We start from the raw sequence: 19,954 nt of genomic DNA on the forward strand, positions 1-19,954 counted from the left end.
CAAAATTTGAAACTGTCCTCATTGTTGGTTTACTAAAGAAAAGTTTAAAATACTTTCAAAAACTTGGCTTGTGTGTTTTGTATGCTTTCATCTTTTTCACAGTCGATCATTTTAGTGATTAGATCTGACCCTCTTGACAGAAAACAGATCAATTTATTCTAAGAACAGGAAGGGGTTGATTGCAAAGGGTTAGGAGGGTATTTTCAAAGTGATTTTTACATCTTGTTCAACATCTTGATTATGGTGGTGATTGCATGATTATGTGTTTGTCAAATATCACACTTAACAGGATGAATTTTACTGAATATAAATTCATACTAAAATAAGCAAGACTTTTAAAACATCCTTTCTGTTTTCTTAATAACATTTCCAAAGCAATCTATAGGAGAGTGGTTTGGAATCACCATTTAACATGATTTTATTGAGACATTAAGAGCAACAAAAATGCATGAAGATCATTTTTAGGGTATAAGTGACTCATGCACATAATAAATATCAGAGAAAAGTAAGACATTGACACACCCATCCAAGATATGAACTTTTATGGATGATTGAGGCAGCAGCATATACTACTCCACCTGCTCAACAGCTGCACTTTGAATCTCAACTATGCCAGGGCACTTTCACCAATTTGAAAATCCATATAGTCACAACAAGGTAGCAGAAAATGGGGTGTGAAGATTCTTACCATGTGCCCCAATGCTGTTAATTCTACTTTGGGTTCCTTGAATCCTGATTCCTCCTACATTTTCACTCCAAGGAATGCTTCTGGAATGTGAAGGTTTGTGAACTGCTTGGTGTGCTCCTCTGAAAGGCTGGCTGAAGCCAGGTGTAGCACATATCTGTAATCCCAGAGACCCAGGAGTGGGGGGTTGGGGAGTTGGGGCTGAAGAAGGAGGATCACAGGTTCAAAGCTAGCCTGGGTAATTTAGTGAGACTATTTCAAAACATAAAGGGCTGGGGAGTGTAACTCAGGGGTAGAGTGCCCCAGGGTTCATTCCCAGTACTACCAAAAAGGAAAAAAAAAATGCAGTTTGGAAAAAAATCAGTCTTTTTCCCTAAAAAGAAAAATGGGTTCTAGAAAGAAAGATGGGTTCAAACATTAGTTGAGTCATTGTTCTTCCCTATAGGTCAAACTTCCAAACTCTGAGCCTGTTGAGCCCTTCCCTGGTGACCAAGGGTATATATAGAGTTCAGTTGTGTCATCTTGTATGTCTTCCAGAACCCGTTGGGGTTCCAGGTTTGATGCATTCTTTGCTGTATCCCCACCTCCACCAAATCCATGTCCCTATACCTGAACATGGTTAAAGAGTTAGAACTGAAACCAGTCTTAAAAAGTAGAATGGGGCTCATTCCCCCAGTGTTATAGATTGAACACTTGAGAAATGCCAAGGCAATAGGTTTTATTTAAAGGATAGAACAGAGACTCCTGAGGGAGTGGGGTGTGTTGGCCTTTTTATAGATATCAGATTTCCTTTCTTGTGTCTCCTCTTCCTCTTATCTTGCCTATTTGACCAAAAAGGCAGGAAGAGAGCCATCTAGGGGTTGACTTCTTGGGTTGGAAAATGTGATCTTTCCCCTCCCCTGGAGGTTGTTAGCAACCAGGGATGGGGAGTGCTACCTACCCATTTCCTTCTCTTTGATTATCAGCTTCCTGTCCTTTGCTTTCATCTCACCATCAGTGAGATGGGCCAAGGAGCTGCAGTCATGCATCAGTTCTGTAGGATCAACTTTCCCTCCTTGGCACAGTGTGTGCCCTGTATGTTAAAATAGCTAAAGCAGCAATATACAAATGCCAACATGACTATTAAACCACCAGACTGTCCTTTGTGCTCCAGGGCCCTAACAGAAGAAGCAAGTCTGAAGTTGAAAGAAATGTTTTCACAAGATTTATTCATTCCAAATGAGAGACTTGGGCTTGAAGATTATCTTTAATTATGATAAAACTGGAATTGGAATACAATTTTTATGCTTAAGGTTATGATTTCACTGAAAATATAAAATCTTTCAGAACTCCAGTCACTAACTTCTCCAGATAGTGGCATAACTCACCCAGTATGCCAGTTAACACCATTGATGCGTCATTCAGGTAGGTTGAGATGCATTACTTTGATTTCAAGAAAAGACATACCCCATGTTCCTAAGCACTTGAGTCCAAGTAGATTCTGTTTCTTAAAGGTAAGCAAGTCTTATAGTTCAAGTGAATATTCCAGACTAAAATACGTGTATTTTTGAGGGTCTTCAGACCTTAAATAATTATGTTCTTGATAAATATATTAAGTCCTGTGGTAGCAATGACTCCCTCCTTTATGGAGTTTGTGCAGTGATATCCATTGCACAATGTGACATGGAGCTGGTTGGCATGTGCTTCCATTGACTTCTGTTAAAAGAGGTAATTTCACCTTGTAGCTGGGTCAATACAATATCTGAAAGAGTCAATTGTTAGTACAAATAGTGAAGAAACTATTATATCTTATTATACCCCCCAATACCACATTTCCCCAAATGATTCAGGGTCATTTAAAAGCATCTTAATTAAAACAATAAGCCATAAGAGAGAATAAAAGCCCAGTAAGAAGAGAGCAGGAGTACAAAAGTAAGCCATTGGCCTTTATGTTTTCAGTTTGGCTCTTGAGCCTCCTAAGGGCAGAGAAAAGAGACAGCTGACAAATTAGCCGATGAATTCATCACTTCAAAATGGAGGAGGGGAGCAGTCCTTCACATTTGAGGAATCCTGAACCCAAATGAGAACAGGCTCTTTTCCCCTGCTGATCTCAAGTACTTTGAAGAAAGTAGAACAGAAAAGGTATCTGGATAAAAGGAGGATCTAGAAAAAGTGGAGACTGATGCATTTGGCTCTAGAACAGGAAGGTGAGTTGTTAGCTGCCCACTCTGAGGTCTGGGCCTGCTCAGCTGATTGGCCAGCCAAAGTTAGAGGTAAAATGAGAAGCTACTTCCAGGTTGTATGCATGGATAAATAGCCAGAAGTATGTTCGAAAGTCTTATATTTATTTTGTACTCATAAAGATTGCCTTTCCAAAATTTACTTTGTATTTATAAACTTAAAATTTCTGCTTTCAATATTTTATTATAAAATTGTAATTTATCACAATCTGGAATTAGGCAACTGTGGCTAGAAGGCCCTCTAGTGGAGTTTATCTATACTGCAAGGGGCCAATTATCTTGAACCCTCCACTATTGCCATATGAACCTCCATACCAGTCAGTTTCAGAGATAAGAGATAAACTGTCAAATCAGTTTGATGCATGTCACCTTGATTTATTTTGGGGAGTAGCAGGATATTATAGCTGATGGAATGAAACCTAATACCATTAACATTGGACAAATTTCCTGACCTGTTACCAAATTCTCTCAGGTAAGTATAACCCATGTGTCACAGGCCTCTCCTAGTGAAGAAATATGTGGGACTTAGGGAATCATTGATACAGCAGCCACCAGTCATATGTGACTAGTCCAAACTGATGTGCTGTAGGTGTGAAAAGTTCAGATGTAAAGAATATATAAAAATCTGGGCTGGGGTTGTGGCTCAGTGGTAGAGCACTTGCCTAGCATTTGTGAGACACTGGGTTTGATTCTCAGCCCCACATCTAAATAAAATAAAGGTCCATCCATGACTCAAAAAAAAAAAAAACTTTTGAAAAAGAATAAATAAAATTTCCAATTTTATAATGATTGTAAGTTCCACAATAATTGACTGGGTTGAATTAAATACACTTGAAGTGATATTAGTATGATTTGCATTATATTTCTATTGGACAAGATGGGTGTAAAACATGAATCAAAATCATCATGGAAACATGCAAATAGCAATCTACAATGTAATAGGAAGATGTTGCCATACTATACAGAACCTTGAGGAAAAGGAAGAGTAAAATTAGCACTCACAGTGTGGAATTTACCAGGAAGCGGCTATTTTCCCTCCTAAGGACAGAAGTTGCAGAGGTAGGGAGCTCATGCTACTCAGAAGACTCGACATAGAGTCTGGTCTCGCACTAGAGATTTTAAAGGAAAAAGACTTCAGAATGTATTTATTAAATGCTCCTTCTGTTCTCCATCTGTCCTGCACAAACATTTGTGTGTTCATTGGAGTAATCAAGGGCTGGAGGGTTTGGTAGGCTACATCGAGTCAAATATGACTTCCTAGTAAAGAATCCAGATGAAGAAAGGTCTGGTCTCCTGACCAATTCTTCTGCTGGTGTGTGTGTGTGTGTGTGTGTGTGTGTGTGTGTATAGTAGTAGTAGTAGTAGTAGTAGTAGTAGTAGTAGTAGTAGAGTAGTAGTAGTAATGTAGTAATGGAAGGGGAGAGATTGGAGGAGGTGGCATCACAAATATCACTAGAATTTGTATAAAGTACTCTTTTTTGAAACTACCCTATGTTAGGCAAAATGTTCCACAGAATTCTCTCCTTCCCTTGTTTTCACTTGACTGTTTGCTCTAAAAAAGCAGATCCATGTAAAATCCCAGTGTGTCGTTTTATTGCTACTAATAATGACTTTTTGTCATTTTGTTTCTTTCTGTGAAGTGCTGAGGATGAAATCCAGGCCCTCACACATGCTAGGCGAGTGCTCTACCACTGCTCTCCCAGCCTCTGACATTTTATTTTTAATAATAAGTGAATTCCTCCTGTAGTTTTCACATTTCTCTTAAATAATGGTTCTTAATTAGGGGACATTTGTTAGTGTCTGAAGACTCTTGATTGTCACAGCTAGGTTGATGGGGCTATGCCACCAGCATCTAGTGGGTAGAGACCAGAGATGCTACAAAGTATGCTACAATGCAAAGGACTCCTGCAACAAAGAATGCTGACCCAGAGTGTCCGTAGTACAAAACTGGGAATCACTGTCTTAAAAATGTCATTTCTGGGGCTGGGGTTGAAGCTCAGTGGTAGAGAACTTGCCTATCAGAAGTGAGGCACTGAGTCTCATCCTCAGCACCACATAAAAATAAATAAATAAAACAAAGGTATTGTGTCCATCTATAACTAAGAAAGAAAGAAAAGAATGTCATTTCTTCAAGACCTACCTGCTAAGGTGTTCCTGAGTATGCTATTGGCTGTTTCCAAAATGTGACATAGAAAGCTTCTCTAGACCATAGGTTAAGGGGACTTTATTGCTAGCACCACTGATTTTTCACTTCCAGGTGAAACTTACACATCACAGCACTTATAAAATAATAATTGATTATTAGTCTTAAGTCAACATATAAAACTAGTTTTAGTGTTAATTGTTTATAAGTGACCAGCAACTCCCCATTTGCTCATCACAAACAAGCATGTTCTTAGAGTGTTCATGAGGCGAAGCTTGTCCACACTCGCCAAAGGACCACTGTATCTGTGGTCCGGCTGCAGAGTCCATAAGCCACACCCAGGTTATTCTCATGATCTGTTTCTCCAATAAAAGCTTCAGTCCTCAGCTCAACCAAAGAACAGTCACCAACTAGCAGAAGAACAAAAAAAGTAAACTCGCACTGAAGAATTAAAGCAGACATTACTGACCACTCTCCACCTCTCTAATTTTAACACTGACCAGAAGATTCTGACTCATATCCCAAAGAACAATAAAACACTGAGTTACTATTCTGGCAAAATTAAAACAAGCCTCTTCAAGTTGTCTGGTGGCGGGGGTCTCTGACTTGGAGTCATCCCCCTTTCCTGCGCTGATGGTACCACCAGGGCCAAGACACACGTAAGCAGATGGTGCTGTTGGCAAGAGGTTATGACACTTGCTCTGGAGTGAAGCAGTGGCACAGGCAGACATGGTAGCCATGAGGGAAGTCAGTGGACACACTCAGTGGAGATGGGGCCAGAGTTGCTCTGGGAAGTACTGCCTACCTCTCAGCTTAAAGGTGTCCAAGTGCCCTTCTTCATTGTCTCATTCACCTGGGAATTTTCAATCTTACACTTTCTTGCATAAAAAAAATACAGCACATGGCCTGTGGTTACAAACAGCATGGAAATGAAGACTAGCATGCCAAACTGCTGTGGCCGCGGGGCCAGCATGACGAGGATGAAGTGGATGAGGTCCATAAGATAGTTCAGGGAGCACTGCACACCGTTGACAGCCCCTCGCTCTGCTTCCGGAATGTTCTCCTGGAGAAGCTGGGTCACAGTGAGGTCAAAGGACCAGAGCCCTGCAGGACAGCAATGTAGGGAGAGAATAAACATGAACAGATGTCAGAGGACCCCTGTGAGATTCTGGCTCTGGAATTGATGAGCATTGTTGCCTTGGATAAATGCAACTTCCTGCTGCTCAGTTTCTTTATCTGTGAAATGGGAATATTTAAGGCACTAATGGCTCAATGGAGAATTCCATGAACTTGTACAATAAAATGTGTAATACTGTGCCTGACCACCTGTGCGTGGCAGTTACTGTCATAAGTTATGGTGTTATTAATTGTCTTTTTTAATCACCATTACTGCCATTGTCACCAGATGCACTATAACTTCATTTTGGATGTATTTATTTGTGTCCCCTCCATATTGCAAAAACATGTTTAAGGCAGAGAGCAAAATCTTGAGCTTCAAATCTACTTCCAATTCCAGATTTTCCCTCTTCCCACCTGGCTTAGCGGAGAAAGAATTGGACTCCACTCTTCACCCTGCCCACCACTCTCAAACACCTAAAGAGGACACATTTGAATTTGTTTCAGAAGCAGCTCCAGGATCTGCTGTGTAACCTCAGCAAGGGCAGAAGCCAGCAGTGCTGAGGACAGTGCTGTCCTTCAGTGGCAACATCTCCCCTAGGGGTTCTAGTGCCTGTCCCAGTGGGCCCTGAACCCAAATTCTGCCTGTTCAGTTGGTTTTCCAGCCAACTAGCCTTCTGGGTACTCCCAGGATTCAGCATTGGCTCTGCAGAGGCCTCCTGGTGCCACTGATCCAATACCTGGACTTAGCTCTGAACTCAGTAATTATTTGGAGGTAATGTACTATGTCCTCCGGTGCCTGCCTTTGCAGAGCACTGTCTGGACCTCTGTCTTCCTGGGCTGCCTTAACCACCCTGCTGTGGCCACCACCCACAGGCCCTGACCAGTCCCCCATCCTCTTGGGGTATTCTTACCACCCCAAATGCCTCAATTTCTCTCCAGGCTTTCCTGCCAAGAACCCCATCCTGCAGGGGACTCTGACCCAGAGCTTACCTGTAATATCTCCACACCTTCAGGCCCTTTGCCAGCAGCACTTACAAAGTTAGAGAGTATCTGTAAAATGCTGCAGTGATACTATGAGAAGTGTTCAAGGAAGCGAGGGCTAATTATGCTCTGAGAATTATTTCTAAATTGAGGGCATAAAAAGTTACAGTTCTTAGATTTTAAAAAGCAAAGTGACTTTTAAGCAGTGTGCCAAATCTTATTGTAGGCATAGTTCTGCAAGTTAGTTTCCATCAGAGTAGAAACAAGTATCTACTGAACACACACCTAAGATGAGCCCTAAGCTTGGTGATACATGTTGGATACTTATTGTGTCAGGCCACAGGCCACTGCTCCCAGTGAGAGGACCAGTCATCACAGCTCCAGGCCCAACTGCATTAACAAAGGCACAATATATCCTTTGGGGCACTGGTGCTCTTAATGTCTGAAGTTTTGATACCACACCATCAACCCCAAGGTTAAGTGTGACCCCAATAAGAATGAATGTAAAGGGTCCTTGCTGGCATTGCATGTGCAGGAGTTGAGAAGCATCCACATCACCTAGCACTGTAATTGCCTGTGACTCTCTGCCCACCCACACCTCAGCCTCACACAGCAACATTCAGAAAGGCACCAAAATTATAGCTAAAATACGATGATGATGACGACCCAAGATGACAATTAATGTTCATTTCCAGCAGGTAGCTCCCACAGTTGTGAAAGCTTTGTGCTAACCACATTGCCTACAGGGATTCTTCAGCACTTGCTCAGAACCTTTTTCATGGGGAAATATCATCATTATTATTATTATTCCAACTTGAAATCAGGAAACAGTGACATTGGGAACTTAGGTGTCTTGCCAACATCATCAGGCAGCCTGGCTCCAGGTCCTGAGCTATATTGCTCATGAGTGCCAAGAGGGTTCTGTGTCTCTGCAGTCCTCATTTGGGGTACAACAAATAGACTTGCTATTGGCATAGGAAAAAAGGCCAAGGTTCTCTCATACAGGACGTGAGTCCAGATGGCAGGCTCCTCTGAAGCAGTTTCATGTTTTCCAAATGTGATCATTTCCTTTGTATCAGGAAAGCCCAGTGAACCTGGTAGACAGGATCCTTTTGAAGTAAACAATCATAATACAATATGAATGACACAAAGCTTAAGGGGCCAATCTACTCTCAGTTGTTTGTGCAATGAAAGGGTAGATGTACAAATCAAACACACTAATGAAAGACAATTCACCCTTCAGGTACTTCGCTTAAAATATTTTAGAGGTCAGGCAATCTCTACATGAAAGAATGGGCTTCTAAATTAGTTTTTTGGAACTAGGAACATGTCTTTCTCCTGTAAATACATTACATCAGAAATGAGATTCCGAGGCTAGCCTATGATCTTATAGTCTCTTGAATTGGGCCTTCAGAATTCTCATTTCCTCTCCACATTTTTATAAAGCAACAAGTGCTGGACGTGGTAGTACACGCAAGTATCCTAGAAATTCGGGAGGCTGAGGCAGGAGGATTGTCAAATTCAAGCTCAGCTTCAACAATTTAGCAAGGCCCTAAACAACTTAGTGAGATCCTGTCTCAAAAGAAAAAATAAAAAGGGCTGGGCATGTTGCTCAGTAGTCAGACACCCCTGGGTTCAATCCCCAGTACCCCTGGTACATCCTCCCAATCACATGATCCCACCCCTCAGAGGTGAGCAGACGATGCTCTGAGGCCCAAGAGGGCAGAGACCTTGCTTTGGCACAGTGGCTGCAGTGGTGAATGTAGCGTGGGAAGGGTGGTTGGATGAATGGGGAAGACATGCTTGGTTTTTGATCCATACCATCCATCACTTGCCACCACACTTTTCCCCGTCTCTGAGCTGTGCAGGCAGGGCAGAGCCTCAAAGGTGTACATTTGAATTTGGAGCAAAATGGGCTTGAGCAAGAAGTGGTGCTTTCCAGGTAGAAAACCAATCATGGGAATTTCGAGATGAAGAACAAGGTCCCAGATTCTTCCCAGATGAGAATCTGCAGGTCTGACTGATCACAAGAGCCAGTGTGCTGTTAACAAGTTTCTGCTGCCATCACAACTGATCCCCAGCAGCTCATTTTGGGGGTTGTCAGGCATCAAATGACATTTTTTAAAAAAATGTATTAATAAACACTTTAGCCATGTTTTCACTACTAGATAAGAATGGCATATGGTAGAAATCACATATGGTAGAGATATGGTAGTGACAGAGCTCAGAGATGGAGTACTTGTGGCAGACAAACCTGTAGGCACTCAAACTCAGGCACCCCATCTTTGGGAAAGGATTACACTGCCCTCCCCAGACAGCTAAGGAATGCCTTTGTCCCAAGAAATTGCCATCATTCCTCTTTCCTCATCCCCTCCGCAAAGAAAGGATCCAGATCCAAACACTACAATCATGCGGACACCATCTATGGCATTTACATGTTTGACACCCAGGAAATAATTATAATATTTTCGCTTTTCCAAATCTCCATCTCCAAGTTTTCAACTTTCAGCCTTGTCTCAGCACCACCGTGCCCCAGCCTGGAGCAGGCATCCCTCTCTGGACATGTCTTGCCTGCTCATCTGAGATCTTCAGTTGTGCCTCCCTGTAGGATGGCTTCCTCAGCTCTCAAGACCAGTTTTGGTGTTCCTCCTATTGCTCTCAATCTGTCTGTCCTTCCCTACCTCTATCTCATTGCCTATCGTTGGCTGCTTACTGTTCCCTCACCCAGGCTGTAAACACCATGACTAAAGCACTGTTTGATTAAATCATTCTTGTGGTTTTTTTTTCCCCCCTCTGCCCCCACATTCTGGTCCAGTTCTTATCACTAGAACTCATTCTTAATGAATGGATGATGAAGACTTACAGCAGCATAGAGATGGCACAATTGCACACTTCTAAGATTATCTGGCAACATCCCAGCCTGCAGAAACCCACACCATGCATGACCCACTACTCACCAATTCTGGCCAGGATCACGCCAGAGAAGAGCAAGATAATGGAGACGTAAGACTCTGGCTGCTCAGGGTCCTGCCGCCCGTCGAACAGAACAGTGCTGTTGGTCCAATGAATGGAAGAACGGTCCGGGAGGATGGGTTGGTTCAGGTTTCTTTCAAAAGGGTAAATGTGCACTTGGTCATCTTTTAGTAACTCGGGACTTGAAGAAGAGTTCTTGCTCAATGGAAGTGAGGAAACAGCCGTGTCAAAGGGACTTCCAGGAGCGAAGACAGAAAACACGCAGAGCGTTAGACAACCTACATGGAGCCAGCTGGATATGACTCCCGTGGTGACCAAGCCATAATGCCCCCGGAGCCAGGTGAAGAGAATTGTACCCATCAGGCCAGATAAAGCCGAAAGGGCTGTGAGGATGCTGAGCAGGGACCCTCCGATGCCTTGGGTGTAGGCATAGCCTGTGGTGATGCAGTCAAACCCCAGCACAGTCATGTAGAGGAAGGCCAGGCCCAGGCCAGGCAGGAAGATGGTCTGCCGGCAGTAGGTTTCCCAGCCCTCCCTGCACGTGTGCAGCAGCCTCTGAGTGTTTCGAAGGCAAAGAAGAAATCTTTTAGTTGTGACCCGTTCTTTTTCAAGGTGAGACTTGCAATCTTTTGGTTCTTTTGAAGTTCCAGGCTTGTTGATAAATCCATCAGTGGTTTCCCAAGAGTCCATTTCACCTAAAATAAAATCCAGATAAGCTTAAAGTCAATACCCGTGTCCCCTCAGCCCATCCCAACCTCTGCTTTTTATTGGATACTTCCTGTGCACACTGGTGGCTTCCTGTCCCCAATCACCTGTGTCTCTGCCTGAAGACCTCTCTCCAGCCACTGGAACAGGAGGGACAGGCTGTGAGTGCCTGGGACAATTTGAAGGAACATCCCTTGTACCTCTCAGGTCCTCAGTTGGACTGAGCCCAAATCTCTCTGTAATAATCTCTGGGAGCCTCCTTTCCCCTTCCTGTCTTACTTCCCACCCCTCAGCATGCTTCCGGAGGTCACATTCCAAAGAGATGACTCTCTACCCCAAATCTGTCTCAAGAGGCACTTGAAAGAATCCCACAAGACACACTATCCAATTAGGAAGGCAGGCATTGATGGGGACAGTGGGTATAGGGGAGGGTGGGAGAGCAAATTTCACTTGCTTGAAACTTGGTAATGAGCTCCAGAAAAAGTGATAGGTACCTCCTTTAGTTACTTTTCTGAAGAAACAAGTACTTATGATGGGGAAAAAATATATATAAAATACCTTTAGGTCTTCCAGGATATATCAGACAATGATATAAGCAGATTAAACTATTGGTGAGAGACTGACCAGTCCTGCAAAGGGCTGGAGGAGCCCAGTAGGGCTCTGAGGGGAGAAGGGGCAGGTGAGCCAAGTCTATTCCAGATCAAGACCCAAGGGAAAGTGAGGCTCTTCCTCACAGAATGGAATTTATTGCCAAGGCAGTTTTATTTTTAAAGATGACAAAATAACAAGAACAATGAAAACATAGCTAAATTGACTGAAGTTCTCCTATATGCCAGTGAGTTTAATGATGCTTTGCATCTATTTAATTGTACAAAATCCTATCAAATAAGGTTTATTATTGTCCTTGCTTTATAGACAACAAGGCAAAGAATATGAATAAATTAAACTTGCGAAGTCACACAGGTAATACACGGGAGATGAAAAGGATGTAGTTCTATCGATTTGTATCTACCTGTCTAGCTACTCACATACCCATCCATTCATTATTTAAGTATGTATATCCATCTATCTCTCAAATATATATGTTTTACTCATGTAATGGGATTGGTGAGATTTAGGTACAAAACAACTTGAGAGAAGAGAGAATGAATGATACTTAATTAATGATAATTAACAAAGAAGAACTGCAGTCAGAAGCCATTACTAAATTGCTTTGTACCAGGCAGATGGACAACCTTGTCAACAGGCAGGGATGGCTCTCACTTTGGGAGAATGAGGTCATATCTACTGGTAGGTTTTCCTTCCTTTCATTCTCATCATACTGTTGGGGAATTTATAATAATAATAAAAAAAATAATAAAATATAAATAAATAAAAAATAAATAATAAAAAAATCATATTATCCTTACCAAAGATTAACCCATAGTTTTTGACACATTTGCCTTTTTCAATTTAACATCCCTGGGGAAGATGTGCATGAGTGAGATGAGAAGGAGTAATTTGCCCTCTGGGACCTTGGGATAGGTTGTACAGTTTTTACACTGTACAGTCCCATGGGGGTGCTACTTACAATGGAGTCTCTCTGAATGGAGCCCTGGTGTTATGCAGTACACAACTTGTGTAACTGTATAAAAGCAGCCCTGCCTGTCCCAACCAATAAGATCAGCCAAGTGAACTATACAACCAATGGCACAGCTGGAGACTGCTCATTTATCACATTTGCCAAGAAAATGTCAAGATTAGGATCCGACATTAAGTTCTGAAAAGAAGAAATGAAACACGAAGAGAGGGGGAAAAAAGAACAAGAGCTCTCTCTGAGTTTGCATTACCTTGAACATTCACAGCCTCCTGTCGCTTTTCTAGGAAGGGCTTCCCTGTTTGTTGCTGGGGTTTTACAGCCAATTGGGGAACTAGATGATAAACCCTAGACAGAAATAGAAACTCTACAAGAAGTGAAACCAAGTTCCATCCAAGAATGAAACCACAACCGATCACATGAGATGCCCATGTCATCACCTGGCCCACAGACAGGGGAGCAAATATATTGATGATCTGGTCCAGCCGCCGGACTGCTGCATTCATCCCTGTGAGAGGAAGGAAATATGGCAGGTCAGTGGATGACTCCTTCTTTCCAGTCAATTGACCACAGACACTTGCTGGAGTTGCCAGCCACGCCCTAGGTGGATGATATTAACAGAAGGAAAACATCCCTTTGGCTGAACTATAGTAATACGATTCTCAACCTGAAAAAAAAAATGTTAAGATCAGTTCTATTGGAACTTGAGCAGTTAACAATTAATAAAATCAGGACTAGAGAGACTAGGTTACTTGGAGCTAGTTATTCTACCCCCCATCTCAGCACACTTTCCCATCATACCCCACTATCTTAACAACAATAATATTAATAGCCACTGTCACAGCTAACATGGTGACAGGGAAGAGTGAGTGGTCATCGAAGGAGGACAGAAGGAGGAATGAGTTGAATATTTACTATGTGCCACAAAAATAGTTCCACGCCTTCTACCTGTATTCATCTCATTTCACCCTCATCACAACTCTAGGAGGTAACAGTATTTCTCTTTTGCAAATTAGGAAACTGAGACACACAGAGGTGAATATATTTGCTCAAGGACACAAAGGAGGAAAATGATGGAGCTGAGACTCAAACCCAAGCAGTCCGACTGCAAAGCTTATTCTCTTCCCTCTTCTGCTATCACTGAAGAGTTCGTTGTAATAACTGTAATGAACTTGAACCAGAATCCATGCTTTTCTAAGATTTCCTTAAAATTAATTAACAGAGAACGGGGAGATTTTGGAGGACACCTCAACACGATGTCACCCAGTTCCACTTGCCTGGCTGTTTTATTTTGGGTGTTGTTATTTAAGCCACAGTACATCCAAAGAAGTGCAGTTTAAAAGAAAACATGATTATAAGGGGCTTCTAACTCTGCATGAGGCATACATTTGAATCGACTCCTCCTTAATAGCTTTCTTTATCTTGGCCATCAGCACTCGTACACATTTCCTAGCAGGGAGTTTCAACTGCACAAATACAGAGTAGGCTGAGGTCTTCAGCTTGAAGTCGGCAATTAGAATATATATCACAATGTGAAGGACCCAATTTTTGTAAATGGGGGAAAAAAAAAACAAAGAAGACATCCAATTATCCTATTGAATTACTTCACTGGAATATCAATGCTGACCAACAGTCACACTGGCAGATACTGTTTGTCTTGTTGTCTGCTTATCACTAGATGGAATTAAGAAATCTTTTCATTCATTTATTTTCCAGGTCTAAAATTGTCAAGGAACTTGGTGATGAACTTGCAAATGGAAGACTTCTTTCCTGAAGGCACAGTCTATTTCTTTCAACAATAACGATATCAACCATTTCTTAGGGGCTTCCTACATGTGGATACAGGGTTAAGTGCTTTTCAAACCCTGTGTCCCCCAGAATCCTCCGTGTGTGTGTGTGTGTGTGTGTGTGTGTGTGTGTCTGTGTGTGTCCCACATCCTACAAATGAGGAAAGTCAAAACTAGAGAAGGGCAGTAACTTGCCCAGGGGAGGCAGCTGGGAAGAGGCATACCTGGTTTTAGCTGAATTTGAACCCACCTCTGTGGGCTCCAAATACCATTCACTTAACAGGCTATCATTCTGCCTCTCTCAGAACCCCAAATGGCTCTCCAATTCCATTTTTCAGAAGATCGGAAGACTGGTAAGGCCCAGGATGGCATTGCTCACCAGCCAGCTGGCTTCCGTTGCCACCTGTGAGGCTCACGATCCAGTCCCTCTGAATGGTGATGGTCAGCGCTGTGCCAGCCAGGTTTGCCACAGCTGCCAGGGTGATCAGCACTGTGTAGCAGGCCACCTGTGGGAGGAAGGGGACTTCAGAGCTCAAGAACACTTTTCCAACCCACAGGCATACACACAAGTTATTTATCTGACAGCTTGAGGATCATCTAAACGAGCAAAGAGACTTGTGGGAGAAAGAGGCTCAATGCAAGTTTGAAGCCAAATGTGTGCTAACGCTAAGCATTTTCTCAGCCCATTACAGATCAGATCCTAATATGTACCTTGCAGACAGACTCTGCTGTTATATTGCTTCCTGTCTGTGAGATTTGGGCTTGATTCACAAATTAGGGGCAAGGAGAGCACTGGTGGAAAGATGGTCCAGATCACAAACCAGTGAGCAGGGACGTGCAGAGATGACTCCCTAATGGACATCCTTGTCTATGACTGTGACATTCGCTCTCATGGCTTAGGAGGGAGTGGAGAGACACTCACAGTGAACCAGCCGTGCCAGATTTGTTCCATCTCCCTTCGGTAAGAGAACAGGAGCATGAGGAGCACACAGCAGGTGGTGACAGAGGCATTCTGAATGAAGAGCGAGGCGTGAGCAACTGTGAAGGGAAATGCCCGGGGGCCCAAGATTTACTTTTGGCATTAGGAGGCAAGTCACAGCTATGTCACCATGTAATGCAGAGCAATTACATCTGACCAAATCCCTGGGCCAACCAGGCTTGTAATTTCCATCAGCAATTGCAGGCTTGGGTAGGAAGCAAAGAGCAGGCTCCGTGCTCAGGACAAGCAAAGCCTTTGTGACCAAAAGACAAAAAGCCGAGCTTTGCAAGTGAATGAAACATACTTTGAGAGAAAGGTGATATGAAAAGCCAGATTCCAGATAAATTAAGAAGCTTGATTTTTTCTATTGCTTCATTTGACTTTCTCGGATTTCACTTATGGTTGTAGCTATCCAATGAGTCTAAAGAGCAACACTACAGATTTTAAGTAAATCGGGCTTAAACACATTAGTGTAGTTTCTGCAAACTCATTTCCAACTCTCTTAGAGATAATGAAAATAATCATGTTGACTAGTCATCAAAAGAACAGGATAACTTGGGAGACCCAACATTTTTATTGGGCAAAGAGGCCTAAGAAGGTATTATAGGCAAAAAGTTAAAAGTTAAAAAGAACATCTATGTTTGAAGAAATAAGTATCCATGTTGATTCCTCGCTTAGATGGATTACCTCATATAAAAGGTATCTTTTACACATAGAAATTACCTTTACCAAAAATAGCACAAGTTTTATTATGCATAGGTAATACCAGAACATTAAAAAGCTATATCTGGGGATATAGCTCAGTTGGTAGAGTCCTTTCCTTGTATGAACAAGGCCCTGAGTTCAATCCCCAACACCACAAGAAAAAAGAAAGAGTGATTGTAATGTTTTGAGCAACTAATAAAAAATTAAAAATTAAAAAGAAAGAAAGAAAGAAAACAAGCATGTTTTTCAATAATTTAATATTAAAAGGGTGTAATTATTAAGATTCTAAAAACCATTAAAAAGCTGGGAATATGGCTTAATGGGAGAGCATTTGCTGAGTAGGTATAGCTCTGGGTTTAATTGCTAGCCCCACAAAAAAGTAAATAAATAAAAACCACATTAAAGTATTTTAAATGTAGCACCAAAGAATATGACACAAAGTTATATAAGGCTTTCTTTTAGAGTTTTCAAGTTACGTTCCACTCTTAGCTCAGATCTATAATTTTGATTCACTAAATAAGCCAAAAAAATCTAGTAAATTCATGATGAACAACATAATCATATGTGAAATAAATAAAAGCATTACCTTTATTTCTTGGCTTCCTGTCAATCCAGTTACCAATTAAGACCCCAAATATTAGTACAGATCCAGCCACCACTAAGCCAAACACTGCTGTTAGAAGAAGATTATGTCCATATAATTCTATCAGGAACACAGACATGGCAAAGTGCCACATTCGATCTCCCTGCAAGGCAGTAGGGCAAAGCATATTGTAGTCATTGACTGAAAGACAGAATAGTTAAAATCCAGAAAGGCACATTTCTCCCAAAGAATATGCTATGTGCAAACTTTGAAAACAGAATAATCAAATTACACTTTTATGTAGAACTATAACTTTATTCAATATACTTACAACTTTAAAAAGCCAGACAGAATATTTTCACAAATTTCTAAAGCATTAAAGAACCAATAATCTAGGACTAGGGTTGTGGCTCAGTGGTAAAGCGCTTGCCTGGCATGTGTGGGGCCCTGGGTTCGATCCTCAGTACCACAATAAACAAACAAATAAAGTTAAAAAAAAAACCCATTGACAACTAAAAACATTTTTTTTTTAAAAAAAAAAGAGCCAATAATCTAGAGAAAAATCAAGCATACACTTGGGAGAAGATGAGAACTCAAAGAGCACATCTGCTGATCAGAAGCAACAACTGTGACATAGAACTGCAGCTCTGCTGGACTCAGAAAGCTAGGTGACAGAAGTCTACCAAAGATGGGTACCACTTTAAGCTAAGAGCCCACATAGTCAGCTATACCCTTAGGTTAAAGAGGGCAAACTGGAAGTAAATCCCACTTGCCTGGGCTAATTGTTCACCTGTACCTCATCTGTATAATCCAGAAAACCTCAAGCCTTGAACTTGGGTTAAATCCCTATGCTAACCAGCACTATCATTTCCATCAGCAATTGCTGGCTTAAGTCAGAGACAAATGGCCAATGCCCACTAGGTACCCTAGGGAAGGCAGTTAAATCCTCCCTAAAGTCAGATGCCATCATCTTAGCAGTAAATCTTCAAGTATAATGCCCAGCCCATGGTCAAGGGCAACCAGCATATGGCAATAGAGCAAAATCTATAATAAAGAGCAGTCAGCACTACAGACCCACTAAGAGTTCGTGTATTTAATTTATTAGACATAGACTGTAAAACAATTATGCTTACTAAATCTAAAAAAATTCAAGTTTGGGCTGGGGTTGTAGTTCAGTGGCATGCGTGAGGCATGGGGTTCAATTCTCAGCACTACATATAAATAAATAAATACTAAAGGTTCATCGACAACTAAAAAAAAAGAGTGACATGGCAAGTTTGGAAAAAGGCTAAATAAAAATTCTAGGACTGCAAAATACAACAATAGAAACTAAAATTAAAAATTCAATTGCTTGGTTCCATAGTAGATTAAACATAAAAAAATCAGTTAATTTTAGATATGACTGAAGAAACAACTAACGATAAAACAGAGAAAGACAAAATAAGAGGAAGGATGACAAGAAGGTGAAAAAGGAGAAAAAGAAATATAATAGGCCAAACCAATAGAAAACACAAAGTAACATGGTAGACTTAGCTTAAACATATCATTAATTACAAATGAACTATTTTAGTTAAAGCATAAAGATTGACAAATTGGATTTTAAAATATAATTATATACTGTTTAAACAAAAATATTAAAGCAAAAGAATAAAAAAGAGCAGACATAAGAAGATGGATAATGATATCATGCAAATTCCAATCAAAATCAATGCACATCACTAAGTTAATATCAAGGAAAATACTCCAAAGCAGAAAGCATTACTCGAAATAAAGAGGGTCACTTTATAATGATAAAAGTTTAATTTTCCAGAAAGATATAAAAATTCTGATTTTATATGCAGTTAATAACAAGGGCTCAAATATATGACACAAAAAAGTGTAGAATTAAAGTGAGAAGTAGATAATCCCTGTGGGAGATTTTTAGGTCACCACCTTTCTCTTCATAATTGATGAAAAAGCTAAAATATACATATATAAATATGTTAAATGCATGTGTGTTTGTGTGTGTTCATTCAACCTAAAGGTCACAGCAAAACACTGTACCCATCAAACTTCAGAATGCGTATTGTTTTAAGCACATGAAATATTTGTAGAAATGAGCCATATAATGAATTACAGAGAAAAATCCTAATTTCAGTGTATTGAAAGAGGATGTTCTCTGAACTCAAGACAAGTAAGCCCCCAAATCAACAAAATAAAAATCAAAAACTCCTTATTTATTTGTAAGTTAAAGAATATATCTTTAAATAATCCATAGGTCACAAGCCAGCAATCACAAAGGACATTATAAAATATATTTAATTAAGTATATCAAAACTTGCCACATGCAGCTTATGCACTGCTAGAGAAATTTTTAATCTTAAATTCATATATTAGAAATGAAAGGGTAAATCTAATGAGCTAAGTATCTTTATTATGAAATTTAAAAAGGGCTGGGTGCTGTAGCACTCGCCTGTAATTCCAGCGTCTCAGAAGGCTGAGGCAGGAAGATTGTAGTTACAAAGTCAGCCTCAGCAAAAGCAAGGTACTAAACAACTCAATGAGAACTTGTCTCTAAATAAAATCCTAAATAGTGCTGGTGATGTGGTTCAGTGGTTTAATGCCCCTGAATTCAATCCCCAGAAGAAGGAGGAGGAGAAGGAGGAGGAAGAGGAGAAAGAGGGGGAAGGAGGAGGAAGAGGAGAAGTAGGAGAAGGAGGAGGAGGAGGAGGAGGAGGAGGAGATTAAAAAGGAACAGCAAATCAAACCCAAAGAAAATAGGAAAAAGGCAATAATAAAAGTTAAGATCAGAAATTAATGAACTGGAAAAATGAAGACACACAAAAAAGGCTTCTAAAGCCCAAAGCTGAGTCTTTGGAAGGACTAATAATGTAAGTTGTGGTATATTGTGTAATGAATATAATACAGCAGTGGAAAGTACCAAGCCAGGACTTTTACAAAAACAGAGATATTAAAAAAACATAATCTTGAGCAAAAAAAGTAAGACAGGATAGAATATACATGGTAGGATTTATTTTATGTAAAGTTCAGAGAGTAAGCTAAATATCATTTAGGGATGACTACATTCGTGGTAAAACTAAAGAAAAACAAGGAAATAAATGCCATAATGTGAGGCTCATAGCCACTTCCCATTGGTAAGGAAGTCGGTGTGACTGGAAAAGACCCATGAGGGACGTGCTAGGTGCTGGTGAAATCATAGGTCTCCATTGAGATGGCTTAAATGATATTTATTTTGTAATTATTCATTATCATCTTTTATAAACATTATCTTTTCCTCTATTTGTCCTATATTTGATAATTCAAAATATCTTTAAACAAAAATATGCACATGCTTTGCATTCAATATTTTGAGACATTCTAATGTCCTTAACATTTCAGTTCTCTTAACCATTAAAAAATATTAATTTCATTTTGATTCATCTTACCCATATCGATAAGGCACAGCTTACATAAATCAAAAATCTTGGGCCCATGAGGTAGATCAAAATTGCTCCTAAAA

General features: G+C 40.7%; 1 protein-coding gene across 1 annotated transcript; it reads right to left on the reverse strand.

The window, feature by feature from the left end:
* Window positions 1-1,972: 1,972 nt before the first annotated feature.
* On the reverse strand, window positions 1,973-19,939 carry LOC113201198 (ferroportin-like). The gene is made up of 8 exons (XM_026414806.2): window positions 19,881-19,939; window positions 16,459-16,618; window positions 15,111-15,226; window positions 14,568-14,694; window positions 12,655-12,909; window positions 10,933-11,061; window positions 10,105-10,815; window positions 1,973-6,151 (listed from the first exon to the last, which is right to left on the reverse strand). The coding sequence occupies exons 1-8, from the start codon at window positions 19,926-19,928 to the stop codon at window positions 5,856-5,858; spliced, it is 1,842 nt and encodes a 613-aa protein (XP_026270591.2). The 5' UTR covers window positions 19,929-19,939; the 3' UTR covers window positions 1,973-5,855.
* Between the last annotated feature and the right edge of the window lie 15 nt (window positions 19,940-19,954).

The sequence above is a fragment of the Urocitellus parryii genome, chromosome 3, assembly GCF_045843805.1.
Source record: "Urocitellus parryii isolate mUroPar1 chromosome 3, mUroPar1.hap1, whole genome shotgun sequence".
Classification (NCBI taxonomy): domain Eukaryota; kingdom Metazoa; phylum Chordata; class Mammalia; order Rodentia; family Sciuridae; genus Urocitellus; species Urocitellus parryii.